Genomic DNA, 26,783 nt, shown 5'->3' with positions numbered 1-26,783 from the left:
CTGTGACGCCCACCAAAGCAAGCCAATCACTTGCATGCCCTTCTGAAAGATGGTGGCGACCCCTGCATATGTCATCACGCTGCCCACAGTGTCCGTGGATCCTGATTGGCTGAAAAAGAGCGCTAAACAAACTTTTGAAACGCGACTTTGGCGTGTAAGTCGCCGACCTCGTGGCCGACCTCATCCTAGGGTCGGGTTTCGTTTCATGAAACCCGACTTTGCCAAAAGTCGGCGACTTTTGAAATTGTTCGACCCGTTTCGCTCAACTCTAGTGCTGAGCCTGCGCAGCCTGCCTGCTAATACTATGGGCGTCATTAATAGGCTGTTCAGACACTTTGCACCACACTTATCTGTGTGACTGATGTCCTATGCAAGCCCTATTTGCAGAGGTGTATCCAGGGGGGGGCAGCCGGGGCAGTTGCCCCGGGCGCAGCCAGCAGGGGGGCGCAGTCGGGCCGCCTAATGCAGCGGTCCGCAGTGTCTCCCCCCGGCGGCTGCACTCTGCCGCCCCCAGTCCTGTGAGTCGGCTGTTCTCTGTGACGGCTGTCAAGCTGGCAGCCGTCACAGAGAAGGAGGCCACACCGGCTCCCAGGCAGCAATTGTACTTGGCGTCTATACAGACGCCAGTACAATTGAAGCTCTGACCGCCGGGTCAGAGCGACGTCAGAAGTGTGATCATGTCATGTGATCACGGTGCTGACGTCACTCCCCGGCGCCCAGAGCGAACGCTGGTGGTAAGTGTGCTCCTCTGTGGAGCTGAAGAACCACTGAAGATGGGAGATGGGGGCTGTTCATGAGTGGGGGGTTAATGAGTGGAGATGGGGGCTTAATGTGGGGATGGGGGTTAATGAGTGGGGGGGTTAATGAGTAGAGGGTTAATGAGTGGAGATGGGGGTTAATGTGTGGGGGTTAATGAGTGGAGATGGGGGTTAATGTGTGGGGAGTTATTGAGTGGGGATGGGGATACTTAATGTGTGTGGGGATTTGGAGTGGGGATGGGGGTTATTTGTGTGTGAGGGATTTGGAGTGGGGATGAGGGATTTAATGTGTGGGGGGATTTGGAGTGGGGATGGGGGGTACTTAATGTGTGTGGGGGATTGGGGATGGGGGGATTTGGAGTGGGGATGGGGGATTAAATGTGTGTGGGGAGATTTGAGGACACAAAATGAAGAGTATGTATGTATGAGGGCATGTATGAGGAAACAGTTTGCGGGATGGATGCAGACAGTAAGGGGTGTGAACGGGTAAATGTATGTTGACACAGTATGAGTAGCGATGGGAAAAATGTATGTGGACACAGTATGGGGAGTGAGGATGATGGGATGTGTGCAGACACAGTATGGGGAGTCAGGGGTATGTGTGAACAGACGGTATAGAGAGTGAGGGGGTAAATATATGATGAGATAGTATGGTGAACAGAGGGATGTTAGAGGAGGGAGGGGAATAGAGTGAGGTGACAGTATATTGCAGATATTTTTATTTAGGCGCATTATAATGACACTTCTATCTTTAAGGGCATCATGTGGAGATTTGCTGCAGAAGACTGGAGAAGATGGAAGTCTGCAGAGATGAGATGTGGATGAGAAAACTCATCATGGGGTCTGGACAAGAAGAAGAAAAGGAGAACGACTCCAGAGATGATGTCATCTATAAGGTACCTGGATGGAAATGTTTTTTTGTGATACTGACTTATTATCTTGTTTTTATTTGTTAGGAACATTAAAGGGGTTGTCCAGGTTTGCGCTGAGTCTGCAGTCATTCTATGTGACTGCAGACGTCTGAATTCTCACAGTGCTCACTGAACGCTGTCAGGATTCTCTCGTGCTGACTAGACATGTGTGGCCTCACTCAATGAAAATGAATGGAGCAAGGCCGGGCACGTCTAGTCGGAATGTGGCCAGTATACAAATCACATACTTGTGCTGACATGACTGTACATCGGCAAAGGAGAATCCTAAAAGTGTGCAGTGCATTTGTTGTGAAAATTCAGAAGCTGCAATGCAGGACTCATCTCTGCAGGTTCCAGTAGTCATCACATGGACACTTCACTCATATGCGATTTTCATAGTTATGGTCTTGTGACAACGAGCATCTCATCTTGTTTTCAGTTTTTTACTGAACATTGAGAGCATTAGGGAGAGCAGCTCGTGGGAACATGGCTAAGTGTGCAAGTCGCATATGTGCTGGGGGGGGGCGCCGAACCAAATTCTTGCCCCAGGTGCCAGAAAGCCTAGATACGCCTCTGCCTATTTGTGTGCATTTTTTCCACTAGGCAGCCAGACCCTCTTGCACCTGTGCTGCCCCAGCCTTTATCAATGGAGGTCTGCTGCATCCTACTAGTGCATTAGTCAGGGTTTTGGTGAGTTAACCTTTCAAATGTATTACTGGTCTCCAACCTGTGACTCACATAGATGTAACAGAACTACAAGTCTCAGCATGCTGACTGCCTGCTATGGTCAGGGCATTCTGGTAGAGTTCTTATAAGATATATATAACATGAGAAGACTGACTGCACACAAGACTCCCGCAGCATCCTCGCTCCTAGTCAGTTAGCCACTAGCCTTACAGCTCCTGCAGCAGCCTTTATAATACCCCGGAAGAAACCATTGCTCTTAGGGGAGAGGGGGAGCTTCACACTGATATTTACTGCAGAGAAGCATTATTTCTATAAATGATGCGAACTAAAGGCTTATAGTCTTTTATAGTGAGAGGCCAAGTATTAGGTATAAGTTTAGCTAAGCGCTGACCACTGTGAATCCCCCTCCAGTCTGCAGTGGAATGACCCAGGCGTCCCTGTAACCAGGGGTAACCAGGCAGAGCGGCGCTGCCGGGGAAGATACAGAGGCGCAGGAAAGTTTGGGTCCCGGGCAGCAGTCAGTTCTGCGCGGCCACAGCGGGGATCGGGCAGACATGCCGGGAAGTCAGAGCGACCCCAGGAGCTACGTGCGCATCAGGCCTCTGCCCATCCCCAGCCAGAAGGGGCTGAAAGTCCAGGCCAGGAGCCCCTCACATTACAGGTGTTGGGCACCGCAGGAGCTGTTCTGCGACAAGTACTGCCGCAGGCAGAGGCAGCTGGCCCAGCAGGGGTACAATGCCCCCAACCACCAGCCCTATGAGGAGCTGGGGCACCCCCTAGTGCTGGAGGCCAAGAAGCTCATCCTGCACTCACTGGGGCAAGACCAGGTAAAGGGCACATGTGCCACAGCCATGTATCATCTGCTGCAGACCCTGCTGTATACGGACCCTCTGTATACGGACCCTCTGTATACGGACCCTGTGTGTACGGACCCTGTGTGTACTGGCCCTGTGTACGGACCCCGTGTGTACAGACCCTTGTGTACAGACCCTATGTATACAGACCCTTGTGTACTGGCCCTGTGTATAGGTCCTGTGTACGGACCCCGTGTGTACAGACCCTTGTGTACAGACCCTTGTGTACGGACCCCGTATGTACAGACCCCGTATATATGGACCCTGTGCACTGGCCCTGTGTGTACGGACCCTGTGCACTGTCCCTGTGTATGCAGACCCTGTGTACTGGCCCTGTGTATAGACCCTCTGTATAGACTCTGTGTATGGGCCCTTGTGTACAGACCCCGTGTATATGACCCATGTGTACGAACCCCGTGTGTACCGACCCTGTGTTTACGGACCCTGCGTGTACGGGCTTGTGTACGAACCCTGTGTATACAGGTCCTGTGTATAGACTCTGTGTACAGACCCTTGTGTATAGACCCTGTGTGTACGGACCCTGTGTATACAGACCCTGTGTGCTAGCCCTGTGTATAGGTCCTGTGTATAGACCCTCTGTATAGACTCTGTGTACGGACCCTATGTGTACGGACCCTGTGCACTGTCCCTGTGTATGCAGACCCTGTGTATTGTCCCTGTGTATAGACCCTCTGTATAGACTCTGTGTATGGGCCCTTGTGTACAGACCCCGTGTGTACAGACCCCGTGTATATGACCCATGTGTACGGACCCCATGTGTACGAACCCCGTGTGTACCGACCCTGTGTTTACGGACCCTGCGTGTACGGGCTTGTGTACGAACCCTGTGTATACAGGTCCTGTGTATAGACTCTGTGTACAGACCCTTGTGTATAGACCCTGTGTGTACGGACCCTGTGTATACAGACCCTGTGTGCTAGCCCTGTGTATAGGTCCTGTGTATAGACCCTCTGTATAGACTCTGTGTACGGACCCTGTGTGTACGGACCCTGTGTACTGGCCCTGTGTATAGACCCTCTATACATGCCCTGCATAGAGACCTTGCATAGACCTTGTATAGAATCATAGAATCATAGAATCATAGAATCGTAGAGTTGGAAGGGACCTCCTGGGCCATCTGGTCCAACCCCCTGCTCAAAGCAGGATTCGCTAAATCATCCCAGTCAGATGTCTGTCCAGCCTCTGTTTGAAGACTTCCATTGAAGGAGAACTCACCACTTCTCGTGGCAGCCTGTTCCACTCATTGATCACTCTAACTGTCAAAAAGTTTTTTCTAATATCTAATCTGTGTCTCTTCCCATTCAGTTTCATCCCATTGCTTCTAGTCTTTCCTTGTGCAAATGAGAATAAAGTTGATCCTTCTACAATGTGACAGCCCTTTAGATATTTGTAGACAGCTATTAAGTCTCCTCTCAGTCTTCTCTTTTGCAAACTAAACATTCCCAAATCCTGCAACCTTTCCTCATAAGACAGGGTTTGCAGACCGGTCACCATTCTGGTCGCTCTTTTCTGAACTTGCTCCAGTTTGTTGATGTCTTTTTTAAAATGTGGTGCCCAAAACTGGACACAATATTCCAGATGAGGTCTGACCAAAGAGGAGTAGAGGGAAATAATGACTTCACGTGATCTAGACTGTATGCTTCTGTTAATACATCCTAGAATTGCATTTGCCTTTTTTGCTGCTGCATCACACTGTTGACTCATATTCAGTCTGTGATCTATTAGTATACCCAAGTCTTTTTCACATGTGCTGTCACTTAGCCCTATTCCTCCCATTCTATATATGCTTTTTTCATTTTTATTGCCCAGATGTAGTACTTTGCATTTCTCCCTGTTAAAAACCATTCTGTTAGTTGCTGCCCACTTCTCCAGTTTATTTAAATCTTTTTGAATCCTCTCTCTCTCTTCTCTAGTATTAGCTATCCCTCCTAGCTTTGTGTCATCAGCAAATTTAATCAGTTTACCCTCAATTCCTTCATCTAAATCGTTGATAAAGATGTTGAACAATACAGGGCCCAGGACAGAGCCCTGTGGTACCCCACTTGAGACATTCTTCCAACTGGATGTGCAGCCATTTACGACCACTCTTTGGGTCCGATCACTAAGCCAGTTATGAATCCACCTAACAGTTGCCTTGTCCATTCCATACTTAGTCATTTTTTCAATAAGGATTGTATGAGAGACTTTGTCAAATGCTTTGCTGAAGTCAAGATATACTATATCTACAGCATTTCCTTGATCCACCCAATCAGTGATACCGTCATAGAAGGAAATTAAGTTAGTCTGACATGACTTATTAGTTAGAAACCCATGCTGACTCTGTTTAATCACTTCATTCTTATCCAGGTATTGACATACATGTTGTTTAATAATTTGTTCAAAGATCTTTCCTGGTATAGAAGTCAGACTCACCGGCCTATAGTTGCCTGGGTCCACCTTCTTCCCCTTTTTGAAGATAGGAACAACATTTGCTCTTCTCCAGTCTTCTGGCACTTCTCCTGTTCTCCAAGAATTTTCAAAGATTATGGAGAGGGGTTCAAAAATTTCTTCTGCTATCTCCTTCAGTACTCTGGGGTGTAATTCATCTGGACCTGGAGACTTGAATTCATTTAGGTTAGCTAAGTGTTTCCTCACTATCTTTCTGTTTATAGATATCCTGGATTCTTCTATTCCCTTAATAGGACAGTGAATAACAGTTGATGTTGCATTTCCTTTCTGAGAGAAAACAGATGCAAAATAGGAATTTAAAAGTTCAGCCTTCTCAACATCCTGTCTTACCATTTCATCATTTTCATCCTGTAAAAATCCTATAGCATCTTTGACTTTTCTTTTACTTTTGACATATCCCCAAAATCCTTTATTATTGCTTTTGACATCTCTTGCAAGCCTCAGTTCATTTTCAGCTTTAGCTAATCTGATTTGTGCCCTGCAGGTTCTGCAGACAGCATTATATTCTTCTTTAGATATGCCTCCCTCTTTCCATTTTATAAACATTTTTTTCTTCCTTTTTAGCATGTGCTTAAGTTCTGTGTTCATCCATCCTGGTTTCCTTAAATGCTTCCTATTCTTCCCTCTTTTCGGAATTGTTAACAACTGTGCTTTGAGAATTTCATTTTTCAAGATTTCCCATCCTTCCTGGACATTTTTGTCTTTAAGGATATCCAGCCATTGGATCCCTCCAATTCTCTTTCTGAATCCCTTAAAATCTGCCTTTCTGAAATCTAACCTTGACGTCTGAGTCTTCACAGGTCTTCCACCTCTAGTTATCCAAAATTCTAAAATAGCATGGTCGCTACCTCCTAGGGTCCCAGCCACTTTTACCTCCTCAACCATTTCCTCCCTGTTTATAAGGATTAGATCCAAGGTAGCAGTTCCCCTTGTTTTCTCCCCTACCTTTTGGAAGATAAAGTTGTCAGCAAGAGAGGATAAGAATTTCCTTGACCTGTTAGTTTTGCCTGAGAGAGATTCCCAACAAATGTCTGGATAGTTGAAATCTCCCATGACAACTATGTCATATTTTTTGGAGAACTTGGCCATCTGATGCATAAAGAGTTCATCTATATCTTCGGCTTGCACAGGCGGCCTGTAGTAAATGCCTACAATGGTGTCCTTTCCATTGTTCCGTCCTTGTATTCTTACCCAAACAGTTTCCACAGAACTCCCAGTCTCTGAAGCTTCAATCTCTGTGCAGATATACGCGTTTCGAACATACAATGCGACACCCCCTCCTCGTTTATCAAGTCTGTTTCTTGCAAATAAGTTGTATCCTTCTAGTCTTGTATTCCAATCATGTGTATTGTCCCACCAAGTTTCAGTGATTCCAATTACATCATATTTCTTTTCCTGTGTTAGTAGTTCCAATTCTCCTTGTTTGTTGCCCATGCTTTGTGCATTAGTATAGAAACATTTTAGTTTGTGATTGGTTTCTCTTTCTCCAATATTTTTATTAATTAGATTCTTTCGTCTTTGTTCTTCCTTTCCACTTCTAATAGCAGAGTTCTCAATAGCATTTGTCAGGTGTATGGCTTTTTCTGGTCTTTTGCTTCCCTTCCCATGTTGTTCTAGTTTAAAGCTCTCCTTACAAGTGTAGCAAGGCGACTTCCAAATACATGCTTTCCAGTCTTCGTAAGGTGCACCCCATCTCTAGCAAGTAGTCCATCGTATAAGTAGTTCACTCCGTGATCCAGAAATCCAAATCGTTGCTGACGGCACCATCGACGTAGCAAGTTGTTCACCTGCAGAATCTTATTCCACCTCCTTGTTCCATGGCCATCCACTGGGAGGATGGAAGAGAAGACCACCTGCGCTCCCAGTTCTTTCACTTTCTTGCCTAAGTCTTCAAAGTCTCTGCAGATGGTTTCCAGGTCGTTTCTTGTGGTGTCATTTGTCCCCACATGTAGTAGCAGGAATGGGTAGTCATCTGTAGGTCTGAAGAGTCCTGATATCCTGTCAGACACATCTTTAATTTTTGCACCTGGAAGACAGCACATTTCTCTTGAAGTTATATCCGGTCTGCAGATAGCGGCCTCAGTTCCTCTCAGCAGGGAATCCCCCATGACCACCACTCTCCGTTTCTTCTTCAGTGGGGTATATTAGTATACAGTGGGGTATATTATCTACTTACATATTACATGCCATTATGATATATAATACAGATTATTTTATTGGGTCTTTGCTGTTTGCTACTGATTTATAATATTAAGTATGAAAAATTAAAGGGGTGGCCTAGTACCTAAAATGTATTTTCTAACTATCTTTACACCCTAACCACTTCTATAATTTGCCTCATTATGAAATGTCCTACACATCTCCTTATCTAGGTATTCCATAAATGTGTTTTTTTACTGCACTTTTGGTGACATTTCGTTTAAGAGGAGTCTCAAATGTGACGTTACAGGAGGTTGGGGTTGCACTCCCCATATGATCCATCGCCCCTCCTGGAACGGGACGACACGGGGAGCAGCTTTGCAGTTACTAGTTTCTTGCATTGCCACTCTGAAGACATCCTGGGTGATGGACGTTGTGGGAGAGGTGACTGCAGCGCCGACACTCTGCAGCGCTGCCCCACAGCTTCCAGCACCTCCCGTTTGTCATCAGGGTGGTGATGGAAGCAGTGGGGGTGTCGCTGATGTCACTCACTGCTTCTATCTCTTATCCCTTCACAGAAGCAGAGCGCCCGCGCTGCACTCACATCTCCCACAGCCACCATCACCCAGCGTCAAGGACGTTTCCAGAGTGGGCGATGATGCATGAAACTAGTGAGCAACTAACTGCAGCACTGCCCCTGGCGATGTTTAGCGATTAGGCAGATAGGGAATAGTGTACGGTGTTTTGTGTAACTCTGGAGAGGTAGCGTTGGGCCAGTGAAGGGCGAATAAGGCCTCATTCAGAAGTCAGTGATTTCATATGCAAAAAAAATGAAAGATTTTCATCAGAGTTTTGGTTCCGAGTATCATCAATATTTCGTATGAGAATTTCATGAGCCTTTTTTTTACGTTGGGGAAAAAAAAAATAGACTGCTGGCGGTTTCTCAAACAGTAATTTCAAATGAACAGCACATGGTTGGCATCCGAGTCATGGCCTTTTTTTTTTTTTTTTTTCCATGTACCCTAAGTTCTACATTGGTAAGTTTGATCTTGGATTCGGATCAATATCGGACGTGTTTTAGTTACAAAAGTACACGGACATGTGAGCGGCCCTGGCTGCAGTAGGTGTGAGTTCATTCTGCAATAAAAGCTGATAGGGCTCGTACGTTAAGCACTGACGTGTGGATGAGGCCTAATTCCTGTTTTTGTTAATTTATAGGTCTGCGGCCCTTTGGCCACATATCATTTTGAATAAGCCCTTTAACCTTCTTAACCCTTATTTCTCCCCATCATCCACGGCTTCGTAGATGTACGGCGGTTCTTTCTCTGCGGTGATGGTGGAATTATAGAAGATGCTGATGTTGACCCGCCAATACTCTGTGCTCGGCGTTAGGGCTTGTTCCCAAATTTTGCTGGCTGATTTTTACTATGGATTCTACAAAACGCTGCAAATCCACACCATATCCCATATAGAATACTTGAGGATTTGGCTGTGGATACCTAACAAATCTGTAACATAGTGTTTTTTTTGCATCACATGTGGATGTATCTATAAGGAAACTGTGTCATCAGATAGTACAAATGCCATAAGACATACATACATAAGGCATACTCGCTCATAGCTGTGTATATGCTGTAAATGAACTTAGTAATGCTGTATATATACATATACTGTATATTTATATCGCTTTTAAAGTTGATTTATGTGGACATTTTATTTTTACCCATATTTTGACGTTTAAAATATTTTTACAAAATTGATACATGCAGACTTTTCATTCTTTTAAGGAATACAAAATGTATCCACCGCATACTGAGAAATCTACTCTAAGGACTGATGCATAGGATCGTAGTAATCGGAGGAGTCCCAGCCATCGTTTTGATTGATATAACTTGACCCAATGTTATTCTATGGGGACGTGCACATGTCTGATCTTTTTCCTTGGTCCAATGAAAAAAATGTCAGCATGCCTCCGATCTCAGCGATCTATGTCTATGGGTGTATGGAAAATATTGAACTGCACTCGGATGACATCACAGTGCGGTCCGATTTTCATGGACACACTGAATGAAGAAGATGGAGATTTTTTTTTCCATTAAATCGTATCAATCTATTTTCAAACTCTGATCAGAGTGTGAGTAGCATCATTTACCTGATTCTCTCGGATGAGAGAAACTTGGTTGTGTGACCCAGCCTAACAGTGATGTGTAAATGTGGCTGGAAGGGCTCTGGGCGGAGCTAAGCCCTTACAGTGTCTCGGCTCTCAGCTCCATTGTCAGCCTAACACCACCGTCCACTTACATGTTTACTTTTTAGAGCTGTTGCTAGAGTCTCAAAGGTAGGTAGCCGGGAATACAAATTAATGTTTCACACAAACTGCATGGTCAAAGCGTCTGCCAATCTGAGGCTGGGTCGTCAATATTAGATGCCCAGATACCCCTTTAAGATAAGTCTGTCAGCAGGTTTTGCTACCTTATCTGAGAGCAGCCTTATTTAGGCGTAGAGACCCTGATTCCAATGATGTATCACTTAGATTACTGGGTGCATCCATTCTGACACAATCAGTGTTCTTGGATGCAGCATGCAGCGGAGCTGAGAAAGCAAACCCCGCCCACACCAGGATCTCTCTATACTTAATCTCTATAGACAGTGAGCTGCTTATCACAGGAGGGGGTGTGGTTGAACTACCAGTCATGTTCACCTCAGACCTGGCAATGATAATCTGCTAATGATAAAACCTTTGCTTTAAGTAAACAGCACAGAGCTTGATAAGTGCCATATTGTTGATTTCACTGTTTCAACTCCTGTCTCCTGCTGTCCTCAGATTCCATAGCAAAAACCTGCTGACATATTCCCAGCTCATATTGCTGTGATACTCAGGTGTTCACATAATGTTGACCTTGTAGAGCAGATAAGTGAGACGCTGTTGTGCCCATATGATATCAGGCCTGTGGGCAGTGATTAGTCACAACCATAAGTGTCATCCTTGGTAATTTAATCGGTCTGGACAGCTGAAGGCTGAAACTCCTGGACTGTGATCCCCTCATTTTACGCAGTCAGTATGTGTCTCATTTGAAAAATATGATCCCTCTGACAAATGTGTGAGAGTTGAGCGGTTTTCATTTTTCCGTATTTGCCATTCTGCATGATTGAAGTTTATTGGCCTGGACGACGGACGCTACATATTTTTTATCAGTGGCAGAGCTACACAAAGACTAAATTGATGGCTATAGAAGAGAGAGAACACACAGGTCTGACTAGGAGGGTCCAGACAGTAGTGGGCTTCTGATAGACAATAGAGGCATTGACATCATGCACAATATAGTAGTAGCTTCCGGACCCCGCGGCTTTTGTGTTTCATGCCCTGAATTTGGATTGAGACGTTTTATAGAGAAAAGTGAATTCCTATGTCACTGATAAGCGAGTATTTGATAAAGCCCCCGTTACACACGGCGAGATCGCTAGCGATATCGCTGAAGCGACAACCATTTTGTGACGTAACAGCGACATCGCTAGCGATCTCGCTAAGTGTGACACGCGGAAATGACCGGCTCCCTGCTGCGATGTCGCTGATCGTGCGCGAACGTTCAGGATCATTTTTTGATCGCTGGCGTCACGCTTACCAGCATGTATCGCTGTGTTTGACGCCCCTTATCAATGACTAGCGACCTCGTTGGCGACTCCGAACTCATATAGATAGCGCTGAAGGACGCCTATTCAAAGTCTGAATCGCTATTATAGACAGTGTGTACCAACGATCGCCGTGGTCGTTAGTGACATCGCTGATCGCTGATGCGTCGTTATGAAGATCGGCCTGTATGACTGCTTACTAGCGATGCACAAACGATCTTAGCCAGATTGAATCGTTGGTGCGTCACTGCGTGTAACGGTACCCTATGACTGGTCTTATTCTTTGTGTGTTTTTATGTATCTTTGCTTCATTTTTATTTTTTCTTCTTTCTGTATTTAGGTTGTTGGTGGATTAGATTAGGAATGTGCAATGTGGTCATTTCAATTATCTATTGCAGGGGTGAGCAATTAATTTTCCCAAGGGGCCACATGTGATACTGTGACTGTTGTGGAAGGAAGAACCAAGCGGCCGATATTAATTCTGCTTATTGTGTTATATTAATTTTTCTCCCTTAATATTGAGCAGAATGAAGTCTGCTGTCTCACTGCTACTGACAGTACATGTTATCAGAGGGCATGTTGTAACGTGGCCTTACCTGTTGGAGCTAATCAAAACCATATCATTTACTTCTTTTTATAAGGCTTATATAAAACAGGAAATCTCACTTCAGCCCTTATACACTGAGACCCCACAGTCCCTCTCATATTATACTCAAATAGTATTATGTTGTCACACAGCCCCTCAAACAGTATTATGCCCCCACCCGGCTTCCCACTGGAAATGATGTCCCTACACAGCCCTTTTACTCAGCCCCTCAAACAGCATGATGTCCCCACACAGCCCCTTACACTGTCTGATATCCCCACAAAGCTTCACTACACAGTATTATGTACTGAGTGGTATCATTATGTGACATTCCCACAGCCAACCATGCAGAATGATATCCCCACACAGCCCCGATACACAGTAATGTGTCCCTACACAGCTCCCACACAGACCCCTTGCATAGTATGATGTCCTCAAACAACCCCCATGCAGAAAAATGTCCTCACACAGCCCCCTTTCGCATTATTATATCAAACCCCTCCCTCAGAATGATATAAGAAAATAAAACCACTCGCCTAACCCCATTCACCCAGCGCTCCTTTTGGTGTGATGTACTGACGCCATTGCTACTCCTGTGCATTCAGGCGTACAGGCTCAGTGATGGAACAGGAAGCCGACAACTTCCTGTTCCATCATTTTGTTCACTGACCTTTCCATCCCCAAGATATAGATATCGGTGAAAGTGAGACGCCGGGCGGAGAGTAGCTGTGTGGTGTGGGGATAACTGCATAAAGCCCTTTGTCTGTCCTTTTCCTCGGGCCGCATCGGATCAGCCAAAATGCCACATCTGACCTGTGGGCCACACTTTGCTCAGGTCTGATCAATGTAATTATTAGAATTAAGGCAGCAATGTATTAGGACAGGCCCCCTCTCCAGACAGCCGAAATGGCACAATCAATATTGTGCCTACTCACTGTGTAGCTGCTGCTGCCTGTCAATCACTGTGAAGTAGGTGGAGGAAGCACTAAATATAATGGTCATATAAACTAGATGGCTGGTGTGTCCTCAGATCATTGTGCTGAAACCACACGTATACATTTATTGGGTGCTAGAGAAATAATGGTCCCATGGGTGGTGGTCTCCGGTAGTCAAGGGATTTATGATGAAATTCCCAGAGGTCTACAGTCCAGCTGTAGCCCACTGGATACCCATAGGGTACAGGCCATGTATCCAGGAGCTATTCTCTATGGGCCCATGCAAACTGAGTTGTGCGATAAATTCAACATTTCAAACCGTTTTACATGAGAATACTGGAAAAAAAATGGTAAATCGAGGCCACAGGATATTATGCACATACCATACACTGTCCGAGATCGCATTGTAAGTGAACTCAATGAGGGAATTGTTTTTTCACATTTTTCTTGTCCTATTGTTTCTTTTTCCCTAATAAACAGAGACTTTAGTAGAATCCATATAAACCATGTGCATTACATCTATGATTACTTTGTTGCCCACCAATGAAGTTTTGCTGTTCATCGTTCTTGTAAACACATCAGAGCTTGAAAAGAAGATAAAATCGTATAATAAATTCTTCATTGACATGATGGCGTTACACAAATGGATCCCATTCTAGAGGAAAAGGCGAAAGAAAAGCATGTAAAAAGTGAATATCCTTTTAATTATAGGTTCTCGTCTCCGAGGGATTGTCGGAGAACAACACGTTTAGTAATTAGCAAACAAAAGCAAAATAAGACTTTTAGCCATTTAATTAGCTGTTGTTTTGCTTTATTTTTTCCATTTAGAGGGAGGAATAAGCAAACATAAAACTAAAATCAGTAAAGCCATGTTAGCGTAGTAAATGTGATGTTCAGATAAATCCATTTTCAGAATGGAATAATCAGGAAATATTGTTTAGCGTAGAAGTATGTTTATTGAGAACATTAAGGTAGGCATTGCGGCGTGCATGCTAATGAGCCGGCGTACTGCAGGCTTGATGAGACAATCTATTCACATTAGCCAAGGCAGATAAGCTGTTTATTATTGTCTTTATACAGGTCTTTATACTTGGGAGTTTTCCTTGTACTTAATAATAATCTTTTAATTACTTTTTAAAACGGCCGACAAGCAGATGGCGTTTTATATAGTACAAAATTCCAAAATCACATTTGGTCCTATGTGGCAGATTCTTCGTCAAGTGGGAAAACAGGTTGCCCTGAAAGTCAAAGCAACTACTATGAAGCCGACAACTGACTGTGCACTTACAGCTATATGAATCGGATACTCATCTAAGCAATAAAAAATTTGTCTGAAAACCTGCCTACCTACTGTACGTAATTTCCACAATATCAATCAATTTTCTCATGGTAGATCAACTCTTCTTAAGAATGTGGCACCTTACGGTTTCATGCTCATGCCGAGGTTCATGAGACCTTTACTGTACCTACAGCTGTGCTCAAAAGTTTACATACCTTGGCAGAATTTTTGCTTTCTTGGCCTTTTTTCAGAGAATATGAATGATAACACCAAAAGTTTTTCTCCACTCATGGTTAGTGGTTGGGTGAAGCCATTTATTGTCAAACCACTGTGTTTTCTCTTAACTCTAGCACGCGTATTGGGGGCCTTTTTGGCCCCCATGCTTACTTTTTTGCTATTATCTGCAAAATTACTTAAGGTAGAATTTTGAAACTCCAGGTAATCCTCAAGTATGTCATTGTTGGTAATATCCAGTTGTTCATATAACTTTTTTCATAGGCATTTTGGTGAAACAATGCTTTTTTGGTGAAAACCACATCTGTACGGATTGGGGGCCTTTTAGGCCCCCATGTATTTTTTTTATCATGTTCTCAGTAATGTTTGTATCTCAAGTTACTTTATTTGTACTCAGTAATGCTGGTGGAGGGGCCAGGGTGTGGATAATGCCATATGAGGATGTCATGTGATTTTTGGAGGGAGAGATAAGGCCATGACATCATCTCAGGTCCTTCTGAACACAGTAATGAGCTGTGTAGAGAGTAATGAGAACAGTATACACTGTGAGCTAATTGTGAAGGACCTGAGATAAGATAAGATGTTGAGAGGAAGTCTGATTCAGTTTCTCTGATTCTAACATCTAATCAGCAATGGCACAGTCTTCCTCCAAGCATCTGAGTGACCAAGAGATTGAAGCAATTGTGTTTCAAAGTGATGATGAAAGTGAACTATCTTTGTCCGATGACGAGTACCTGCCACCAGAGAATCAAACATCCTCAAGTGATTCTTCTTCTGATGATGAAGAAGTGAATACAGTGGATCCTCAAGAAGTGATGAGTAGAACATCCAAAACTAATGTTTTTTGGGACAGTAATCCTACATTAGTCGGACGTACTGCAATCCATAATATTGTGAGACAGGCTCAAGGAGCTGTGGGAAGTCCCAGTTACTTTTCCCCTAAATACGTATTCTGTACTTTTTTTTCTGACAATATTGCAGAAGAGATCCTTTTATGTTCAAACCTAGAAGGAAGACGTATCGCTTCTGCAAAAAATAAGTCCTGGAAATCATATTTTATTTAGCAGTTTTAAAATAAACTTGTAAAAGTTATATAAGTGTGTTTTTCCATATGATTTGCATGGGGGCCTAAAAGGCCCCCAATACGTTAATATAAAGATTTCTGGTGTCACGCATACTAGGGTTAATAAATCATAACGACAACCCAAAACATCCAAGCCTATGTATGCATAGGCTTCTTGCATGTTCCACTGTCTATATATGACTAATGTAGCTTTTTCCGTTGGTCAAAACCAATTGTTTTTAGTTTAATAGAATAATTATCACCAGTTATCGAATAAATTGCTATTGATTGATTAACAATGACCAAATGACAAACTCTATGACTGCTTTTTCTGATGTCTCTTTAGCAAAAATGGCCAAAACAGATGCTTAGAAAATCTGTTGAACATTTTTACCAAACGTGGAACAATAAGTAGTCCTCTAATGAATTGGTATTTGGGCATGGATGTCTTTGCTGGAAATCCTGTTTATAGGTAGGGCTTTTTGGGTTTTAGGCCTCATTCAGACGTCCATTTTTTAAATGTGTGCGTTCTAAACGTGGTTCATTCACGTTCGTGAGTCTAAAAATTGTTTACTGATAAATGTCCATTTTTGTTCCGAGTCATAGATCAAAATTAGTTGTAACACAGATGGCAACAGGGTGCAGTCCATGATTCAAACTACAATAAGTAGAAAAAACTTTGTAATACATTTCTTTTTTCATCAAATGATGAAACACTGATGGTAAAAAAATGACACATTGACCAAACAATGATGCCATTTTTTTCTTTTTTGCATATGTGAAGAGTCACGAACATCTGAATGAGGCCTTAAACCCATTCATTTGCACAAATGGATTGACACTGTTTTGTGGGGTTTTTTTCAAGGGAACCTTGTCATTTCAGGCTGCCCAAACCATGGCTAGTCCATTTTTACCTACACCCAATATTGTTTGCTTGTCTTTGCTTCATGATAACTTGTTGGATGGTTAGTACTTAACCAATCATCTTACCTCAGGCTCTAGTCACTTTGCCTGTCAATTTGCTGCACCCCCTGTTGCAGCATATTCACATTTGTTTAGTTAAGGATGAACTGTAATACCATATACCGAAAATATGAATTGTTTCTTTGAATTGTAATTTTTTTTAAATCCAAGCCAAGCAAGTGTGCAAGTAAACTTTCCCTGCTCCACGCTTGCTGTCTTTGCTCCACGCTGTCTCTGCTTCACACTATCCTTACTCTCTGACACTCCAGTGTGCGTATTACATTTGTACCAGTGATATCCAAGGATCCATTGCCCACTGATGTTTATCCAGGACTGGCGGTGATGACGGATGTGCCTCCGATTGTTGACCTATTATTCCATTTCCATGACCTCTGAAGTTAGTCATAGGCTTTGTCAGTCAGTCTGGGACGTCATCGATTCCGGTCCTAGCACAAATCACCAATGCTGCCAGGGCTGAATCCAGGTGCCGGGGCTTATCTATCATACCTATTTTTATTATTTTAAAGCTATCCCTGTTGCACTTGCACTTTTATCTGACAATTGGTTGTTCCAAAAAATCTGCTAATCTGAAGTCTCCAATCGAGAACTTTAATATAATTTGGAATATTCCAACGTTGAAAACAGAGGACTTTACAGGGAAAACCAATTGTATGATAGCATTAGATTTTGCATTAATATTTTCCTTTGGGCTTCTGGTGTTCCTGAAGGGTATCTGTCATTAAAAGTCTATTACTTTTGTATGACCTCTAACAATCAAAAATGTTGATGAAATGCTCAATTCATGTTATGTTTATTAAAGTTAGACGTATCAGAACTTCTAAAAATGTTCAAGATCCTTCATGACTTTGGTATATTTGTACTCGCTCTGTGCACATTAGATCACCCTCTATTTTTGGCTGCGAAGACATATAATCTATCTTCCAGCCTCTTCTGTTCACTGAAAGCACTAAGTATACTTGATGTCAATAAATATGATAGGCCAAGATCAGCCGGCTTCTTATTGCTCGCAGATGAGTCAGTTGACTTTCGTATGCTTGTTATAAAACATCTAACATTGTTCCTCCGTGATCATTTTCTACTTCAGTTTCTATTTCTGGCCTTGAAAAATTAGATGCAGAAACATTTTGATAATTTCATAAAGTGGAAGGAAAAAAATAGCAAAATGAGGTTCCAGATCTGAATGTCTTTATTGGCTCCAATCATATTTATGACAAGAAGCACTTAAGTACCGTAATTCTCAAGAGCTTTAATTAGCACATGATAGCCATGACTTTGTGAATAACTACACCTCATCTTCATTATACTAATGATTTAATTTTCCTTAGACCTTTTTGTGAAGAATTTCTTTCGGGATGGTAATGTGTGCTGACATGCATTTAACTCCTCTAGTGTTGGATCTCATGGTTGAACAACTTTCTGTCAACATGGCTAAAATTGAAAAGGTTAAATCTCTTCTACCTCAAGTCACAATGTTGCAGTTTTTAGTTTGTTCATAAAAATAACTAATTTCTTCCCCATAAAACTTTTGTTGATTAGAATATGTACACTATGTTTCTCGCTTTGTGAAAATAGGTGGTTTTTGGATCATTCGTTATGAGCAGTGACCTTCACTGAGAGTCTAGAAATAAACTGGTTCATCAAGGCATAAAATGACGTATGATCTAATACACAGATGAGGTGTACTGTACATGTGCATGTTAGATGTGAACATCAGGGGATGGGTCAACTAGGTTCACATGAATTAAAGGCGTTTTCCTTGTCCCAAAATGATTACATACTTGTAAAACCACATACTTAGATGGTGCCCTCTATCCCAAGGTCTAGTGTCAATTCTCAGCTGCTCACTTTGTTTTCAGCTACAGATGGTAACATCATCACTAGAGTGCATCTCAATCATTGTACTCAGTGGTGCTGCTGATGTAGAAGGCATAAGCTCAGTGATTGGCTGCAGCGGTGATGTGCACAGTAGTCATTATGTCACCGCTGCAGCCAAAACACATAAACCAGAGCAGCTGCGGAAAGCTGAGCTGACAAGCGGCGGGCGCTGCGTCTTCCTCCAGGCATGTGCACACATCCAGGTCCCCTGGCTTTATTTACCATTGGGGTTTTTCCTCCTTAACGCCCCACACTCTTGTGAAAGTGATCATACCGAGACGTGCCTCACTAAATATCCACAGGATTCCCATGAATCCCTGACACTCCTGTATAGTTTGTAATTGATAAAGGCCAAATGTGGCCAAAATGTTTTGCCTTGACTACATTAAAAAGTAAAAAAATTCATCTTTAAGTTGAGTGCCTAGTTTATTTTTATTACCTTCATGGTGTGGGATCCTACTACGGCACCTTCCTTAGTAGTGCGCACGGTTCACTACTAGAAGCCAGAGAGAGACACCAGGTACCAGAAGGACTAATGAGCAGGAAATTGGGGGACAAAGCAGAGATCAAAACCAGGAGTATCACGAGAAGTACCGAATCAGGAGACAAATGCAAAAACGGGGAACAGACCAGGTCATACACAAGCACGCAAACAGGAATGAGCAATACACACAGGTATTCACAGGGTCAGTTGCTCAGATGAGATCGGATGTATACAGTCATGGCCAAAAGTATTGACACCCCTGCAATTCTGTCAGATAATACTCAGTTTCTTCCTGAAAATGATTGCAAACACAAATTCTTTGGTATTATTATCTTCATTTAATTTGTCTTAAATGAAAAAACACAAAAAGAATTGTCCTAAAGCCAAATTGGATATAATTCCACACCAAACATAACAAAGAGGGTGGACAAAAGTATTGGCACTGTTCGAAAAATCATGTGATGCTTCTCTAATTTGTGTAATTAACAGCACCTGTAACTTACCTGTGGCACCTAACAGGTGTTGGCAATAACTACATCACACTTGCAGCCAGTTGACATGGATTAAAGTTGACTCAACCTCTGTCCTGTGTCCTTGTGTGTACCACATTGAGCATGGAGAAAAGAAAGAAGACCAAAGAACTGTCTGAGGACTTGAGAAACCAAATTGTGAGGAAGCATGAGCAATCTCAAGGCTACAAGTCCATCTCCAAAGACCTGAATGTTCCTGTGTCTACCGTGCGCAGTGTCAGCAAGAAGTTTAAAGCCCATGGCACTGTGGCTAACCTCCCTAGATGTGGCCGGAAAAGAAAAATTGACAAGAGATTTCAACGCAAGATTGTGCGGATGTTGGATAGAGAACCTCCACTAACATCCAAACAAGTTTAAGCTGCCCTGCAGTCCGAGGGTACAACGGTGTCAACCCGTACTATCCGTCGGCATCTGAATGAAAAGGGACTGTATGGTAGGAGACCCAGGAAGACTCCACTTCTTACCCCGAGACATAAAAAAGCCAGGCTGGAGTTTGCCAAAACTTACCTGAAAAAGCCTAAAACATTTTGGAAGAATGTTCTTTGGTCAGATGAGACAAAAGTAGAGCTTTTAGGGCAAAAGCATCAACATAGAGTTTACATGAGAAAAAAGAGGCATTCAAAGAAAAGTACATGGTCCCTACAGTCAAACATGGCGGAGGTTCCCTGATGTTTTGGGGTTGCTTTGCTGCCTCTGGCACTGGACTGCTTGACCGTGTGCATGGCATTATGAAGTCAGAAGACTACCAACAAATTTTGCAGCATAATTTAGGGCCCAGTGTGAGAAAGCTGGGTCTACCTCAGAGGTCATGGGTCTTCCAGCAGGACAATAACCCAAAACACACTTCAAAAAGCACTAGAAAATGGTTTGAGAGAAAGCACTGGAGACTTCTAAGGTGGCCAGCAATGAGTCCAGACCTGAATCCCATAGAATACCTGTGGAGAGATCTAAAAATGGCAGTTTGGAGAAGGCACCCTTCAAATATCAGGGACCTGGAGGAGTTTGCCAAAGAAGAATGGTCTAAAATTCCAGCAGAGCATTGTAAGAAACTCATTGATGGTTACCGGAAGAGGTTGGTCGCAGTTATTTTGGCTAAAGGTTGTGCAACCAAGTATTAGGCTGAGGGTGCCAATACTTTTGTCCGGCCCATTTTTGGAGTTTTGTGTGAAATGATCAACGTTTTGCTTTTTGCTTCATTCTCTTTTGTGTTTTTTCATTTAAGACAAATTAAATGAAGATAATAATACCAAAGAATTTGTGTTTGCAATCATTTTCAGGAAGAAACAGAGTATTATCTGACAGAATTGCAGGGGTGTCAATACTTTTGGCCATGACTGTAACTGACAATGGGCACATCACAGGGGCAGGTAAATATAGCCCTCCCCAACCCAAAGAGAGGCCACATAACCTTAACCCTAGAAGTACTGCCAAAGAAATCCCGAACAAACCATGACAGCTGTGTTCTTACAGAGCTTGCACCAAACATACAGACCAATAACCGTCCATTACCTCTAGTACCATACAGATTCTATGTACATTGTCTTGCCAAACTACTCACCTCCTTGCTTTTTAACCATTTAGTTACATTACAACCTGTGTGTAAATATGTTTGTAATCCGATTTTGTGTGTGAGACATCAACACTAAATAGTCTAAGTTGGTGATCTGAAGTGAGAAAAATATAGACAAATTAAATTTATGGGATCAAATAACTAAAAACTGGCATGTGAATATATATTCACCCCTATGAAGCCCCTAAAAATTTCTGGTGCAAGCAATTACCTTTTATAAGTCCCATGCTTAGTGAAAGGAAGTCTGCCTGTGTACAATCTAAGTGTCACATGGTCTGTCAGTATATACACACATTTTCTGAAAGGTCACAGAGGCTGGAGCACCATTAACTCCTTCATGATGGAAACTCCAAAGTAAGTGCTCAGCGTAGAGCACAGGATAACTGTGATCCCAAATGGCTCTGTATATGGAGTCCACAAACTATTCAATGAAAATCCGTGCTGCAGGAGGCAAATAATGCTCTGTCTCTCCCAAGTCTCGCTGTGGCTAAGCAGTACTGTACAGCCACATATGGGGTATTTCTACATTCAGCAGAAATTGGGAGGCATATTTTGGTGCAATTTTTACCCATTCCCCCTTGTGAAAATGTAAAATTTGGGGCTAAAACAAATTTTGGTGCTAAAAATGTAATTATTTTTTCTTCACTGCCCAATGGTATAAAATTCTGTGACACACCTGTGGTGAGAATGCGATCACTACACCTCTAGATAAATTCATTGAGAAATGTAGTTTATAAAATGGGGTCACTTATTTTGGTTTCTGCTACCTCAGGGGCTCTCCCAGTCGTTTATGGCACCTTCAGATCAGTCCAGCAAAATCTGTACTATAATATGGCGTTCCTTATATTCTGAGCTTTGCGCACTGCTTGAAAAGGATTTCCTGATTACATGTAGGGTATTGGCGCACTCAAGAAAATTTTTTACAACAAGCTGAGATTCGTCTTCTTCCTACTATCCCTTAGAAAAGGTAAAAACTTGGGGTTAAAACAATATTATAGTGGTAAAAATTTAATTACTCATTCATCACCGCCCAGTGGTGTAAAATTCTGTGAGTCACATGTGGTGTCATTGGACCTCTTGATGAATTCATTGGGAGTGTAACTTGTAAAATGAGGTCACTTATGGGGTGTTTCTGCTATTCCGGCACCTCAGGGGCACTGCCAATGGGACATGGCACCCTCTAACCAGTCCAGCAAAGTCTGAACTCTAATATAGCGCTTCTTCCCTTCTGAGCTTTGCACTGTGCCTCCAAAGTAGTTTTCAACCACACATGGGGGTATAAATGCACTCAGAAATTTCACGAATTTTGGGGTCAATTTTTTTGCTATCCTTGTGAAAATGAGAAAATTTGGGGCTAAAACAATAATCTTTGTTAGAAAAAATATTTTTTTTCCATTTTCTCAGATCAATGTTGTAAAATTCTGTGAAGGACCCTGTGGGATCAAGGTGCTCACCACACATCTAGATAAATTTCATTAGGGGTCTAGTTTTCAAAATAGGCTTACTTGTGGGGGGTTTCCACTGTTTAGGCACATCAGGGGCTTTCCAAACATGAAATGACACCACCAGACCATTCCATCAAAGTCTGCTTTCCAAAACGTCACGCCTTCCTTTCTGAGCCTTGCCGTGCGCCCAAACAGTATTTTTCCTCCACATATGGAGTATCTGCGTACTCAGGAGAATTTGCACAACAAATTGTCCAGTACATTTTCTCCTTATACCCTTGTGAAATTGTAAAATTTTGGGGCTAAAGGAATATTTTTGTGAGAAAATTATTTTTTTTTAATTTTGTTTTACCGTATATACACGAGTATAAGCCGACCCGAGTATAAGCCGACCCCCTAATTTTGCCACAAAAAAACTGGGAAAACTTATTGACTCGAGTATAAGCCTAGGGTGGGAAATGCTCCATAGATTATTCCCCCATATGGTGTCCCCAGAAGATGCTCCATAGATTATTCCCCCATATGCTGCCCCCATTAGAAGCTCCATATTGTTCCCCCATATGCTGCCCCCATAAGCAGCTCCATAGATTGTTCCCCCATATACTGCCCCCATTAGAAGCTCCATAGATTGTTCCCCCATATACTGCCCCCATTAGAAGCTCCTAAAGATTATTCCCCCATGTGCTGCCGCTGCTGCTGCATGTAAAAATAAAAAAAATGACATACTCACCTCTCCGTCGCTGGGTGTCAGATTCTCACCTGTCCTGCGTCCATGGCTGCTCACCGCTATCTGTCACGTCATCAGTCAGTGACGTTCAGACTGCAGGGGGCGTGGCGCGTACTAATCACGTCACCGCGCCCTCTGCTGTCTCAAGTCACTGACCGATGACAGACAGCAGCAAGCAGCCATGGACGCAGGACAGGTGAGTATCGCTATACTTACCCGTTCTGACGCTGTCGCTTGAGCCTCCAGCTTCTCCGCGCTCTCTGTTCCTGCGTTCAGCGGTCATGTGATACCGCTCATTAAAACTCATGAATATGCGCATATTCATGAGTTTTAATGAGCGGTACCACGTGACCGCTGAAGGCAGGAACAGAGAGCGCGGAGAAGCTGGGGGCTCAAGAGACAGTGTCAGGACGGGTAAGTATGACCTGACACCCCCGCCCCCTCTCCCCCTCCGACCCCCCGGTGTATATGACTCGAATATAAGCCGAGAGGGGTACTTCCAGGACAAAAAAACGGGCTGAAAATCTCGGCTTATATTCGAGTATATACGGTATTTCTTATTTTCACGGCTCTACGGTATGAACTTCTGTAAATCACCTGGGGGTTGAAGGTGCTTACCCTCATTCCTCTAGGGATCTAATTTCCAAATTGTCATCACTTGTGGTAGATTTACATTGTTTAGGCACATCATGAGCTATCCAAAGGCGACATGACATCAGCTCTCGATTCCAGCTAATTTTGCATTCAAAAAGTAAGTCAAACAGTGCTCCTTCCCTTCAGAGCTCTGCCATGCCTCCAAACAGTAGTTTTTCCCTACATATCGGGTATTGGCATGCTCTGGAGAAATTATACAACACATTTTTGGGATCCATTTTCTCCTGTTGCCCTTGTGAAAAAAAATTGGGGTCTAAAGCAACATTTTTGTGAAAAAAGTTAAATGTTCATTTTTTCCTTCCACATTCAATTTATTCTTGTGAAGTACCTGAAGGATTAATAAACTTCTTGAATGTGGATTTGAGTACCTTGAAGGGTGCAGTTTTTAGAATGGTGTTGCTTTTTGAGTATTTTTTGTTTGCGGTGTAGTAACCACTGAGTCCGCTAGGGTGTGCTGTGTGGATGTCCCAGGAGAAAGGATGAATGGCAGAATACTAAATGGCCGTTATGTATCTCAAAGTGGGTGGCTTTGGGATGGAGACTTATGTGTTGATCAGCAATGATACTGCTGAGGTGTTGTTTCAATGTGTATGGGACAAGTTTCCAGGTAACTAGAGAGATGGGCGGGCCTGGTTACCTACAAACCCACCCAGGGGGTGTGTTTAAAGCACTATTGCAAAGAGTGTGTAAAGGCTTGAAGGACAATGTGATGAGGTCAGAGTCATGTGACCCGGTGGGCGTGGCTATGGACCATATAATGTGGCCAGAGTAGGTCACATGGGGGTGAATGCTGGGACCTGGTTGGTCCAGTGTGGAAGGTCCCACTGAGATGGGGCATCCTGCCTGACAGCACGTGTGAACGCTGTGTTTAATGGCTGCAAGTGCTTGAGAGTTCCCTGCAGGGAATGAATATCTGCAGTATGGAGAAGCTGCCATGAGAGAACCCTGACGGGGTGAGATATACTGTAACTGTGAGGCTGAAAAGCCTGCGTATTGGACATTGCTAACAGAGTGAAGCTCTGTCATCGACGCTATGCCGTTTATATATTGCTGGTCATGGTTTATGATGTTTAATAAACCGCATGGACCGTTCTGAGTTTATGGAAAACCTGTGCCGGATCTGATTTCGTGGCTGCCAAGCGAGTGATCCCCTACTTAAATGACAGCGCTACCTCACATGTTATATAGGTCCCTCAAAGTCATTTCAGTTTTAATGTGGTTCCTAAAAAAAATGGTTTTGCAAATTTTGTTGGAAAAGTGATAAATTGTTGGTCAACTTTTAACCCTTCTATCTTAACAAGAAAAAATTATGTTTCAAAAAATATGCAGATGTTAAAGTAGGCATGTGGAAAGTGTTATTTATTAACTATTTTGTGTGACATCACTCTAGTTTAAAGGGAATGTCACCCTTTTTTTGGACTATTAGCTGCCGGCATTGACATCAGGGGCTTATCTACAGCATTCTGTAATGCTGTAGATAAGCCCCCGATGTAACCTGAAAGATAAGAAAAACACGTTAGATTATACTCCCCGTAGGGGGCGGTCCGGTCCGATGGGTGTCGCGGTCCGGTCTGGCGCCTCCCATCTTCATACGATGCCATCCTCTTCTTCCCTTCCTGTAGTGGCTCCGGCGCAGGTGCACTGCTCTGCCCTGTTGAGGGCAGAGCAGAATACTGCAGTGCACAGGCGCCAGACCTCTCCCGATGGAGAATGCTGTAGATAAGCCCCTGGTGTCAATGCCGGCAGTTGATAGTTCAAATAAAGGGTGACAGATTCCCTTTAAGGACATAAATATTAAGTTTGAAAATTTTTCACAAATAAACGCAATTCTTATTGAACAAATTTTACCACTGTCTTGAATTACAATATGTCACGAAAAAACATTCCCAGAATGTGTGGGATCCATTGAAGCATTTCAGAGTTATTACCACATAAATTGATATTGGTCAAAGCCAACAGGCTTGGTGGGTAAAGGGACTAAGGAAGAGGCACCTCTAACCAAACAATACCATGAAGACCAAGAAGATCTCCAAACAAGTCAGGGACAAAGTTGTTGAGAAATACAAGTCAGAGTTGGGTTATTAAAAAAAAAATCTCTGCTGATCCCCCGGAGCACCATCAAATCCATTATCAACAAAAGGAAAGAGCACGGTACCACAACAAACCTGCGAAGAGAGTGCCACCCACGAAAACTCTCAGCCGGAGCTAGGAGGGCATTAACCAGAGAGGCAGCAGAGAGACCAAAGGTAACCCAGAAGGAGCTGCAGAGATTGGAGTATCTGTCTATATGACCACAATAAGCCATACAATCCATAGAGGTGGCCTTTATGGAAGAATTGGCAGAAAAAAAGCCTTTACTTACACACAAAAATTGTAATGCTCATATTGAGTTTGCAAAAAAGAGATGTGAGAGACTCCCCAAATGTATGGAGGAAAGTGCTGTGGTCAGATGAGATCAAGATTGAACTTTTTGGCCACCAAGGTAAACGCTGTCTGGCACCAAACCAACACAGCTCATTACACCAAGAACACAATAAAACAGGGTGTTAGCAGCATTATGCTGTAGGGATGTTTTTCAGGAGCAGGGACATGGAAAATGGTCCAAATTGAGGGGAAGAAGGATGTTGAGAAATACAGGGTTATTCTTGATCAAAACCTGTTTCAGCCTGTCAGTGATTTGAGACTGAGATGGAGGTTCACCTTCCAATAAGACCCAAAGCATTCTGCTACAGCAACTCTCGAGTAGTTGAGATTCTGTGGTCAGACTTGAAGATTGCTGTTCACTAGAGAAAACCATCTAACTTGAAGGAGCTTATCCTAAGTGACTTGCAGCTTTAAAGGGAACCTGTCACCCCCCCAGGGCATTTTCAAGTAAAAGAGCCACCTTCAGCAGCACTAAGACTGCACTCTGTGAAGGTGGCTCTTCTTTTTCTGATCCCCAGGAACGCTGAAATATTAACTTTTATAAA

At 43.2% G+C, this 26,783-nt stretch overlaps 1 protein-coding gene across 2 annotated transcripts in view; it reads left to right on the top strand.

Annotated features, from left to right (window-relative positions):
* Positions 1-2,836: 2,836 nt before the first annotated feature.
* CCDC60 (coiled-coil domain containing 60) overlaps positions 2,837-26,783 on the top strand; it is a 290,651-nt gene continuing 266,704 nt past the window's right edge. For both annotated transcript variants that reach the window (XM_073559162.1, XM_073559232.1), the window contains exon 1: positions 2,837-3,183. In XM_073559162.1, the coding sequence (XP_073415263.1) occupies positions 2,911-3,183 (273 nt within the window). In that variant the 5' untranslated portion in view covers positions 2,837-2,910. The remainder of the gene's footprint in view (positions 3,184-26,783) is intronic.

This window comes from Dendrobates tinctorius, unplaced genomic scaffold (genome assembly GCF_039654945.1).
Source record: "Dendrobates tinctorius isolate UK_male_01 unplaced genomic scaffold, ASM3965494v1 ptg000003l, whole genome shotgun sequence".
Lineage (NCBI taxonomy): Eukaryota > Metazoa > Chordata > Amphibia > Anura > Dendrobatidae > Dendrobates > Dendrobates tinctorius.
The sequence above is the reverse complement of the archived record's forward strand: the minus strand, read 5'-3'. Positions and strand labels throughout refer to the sequence as shown.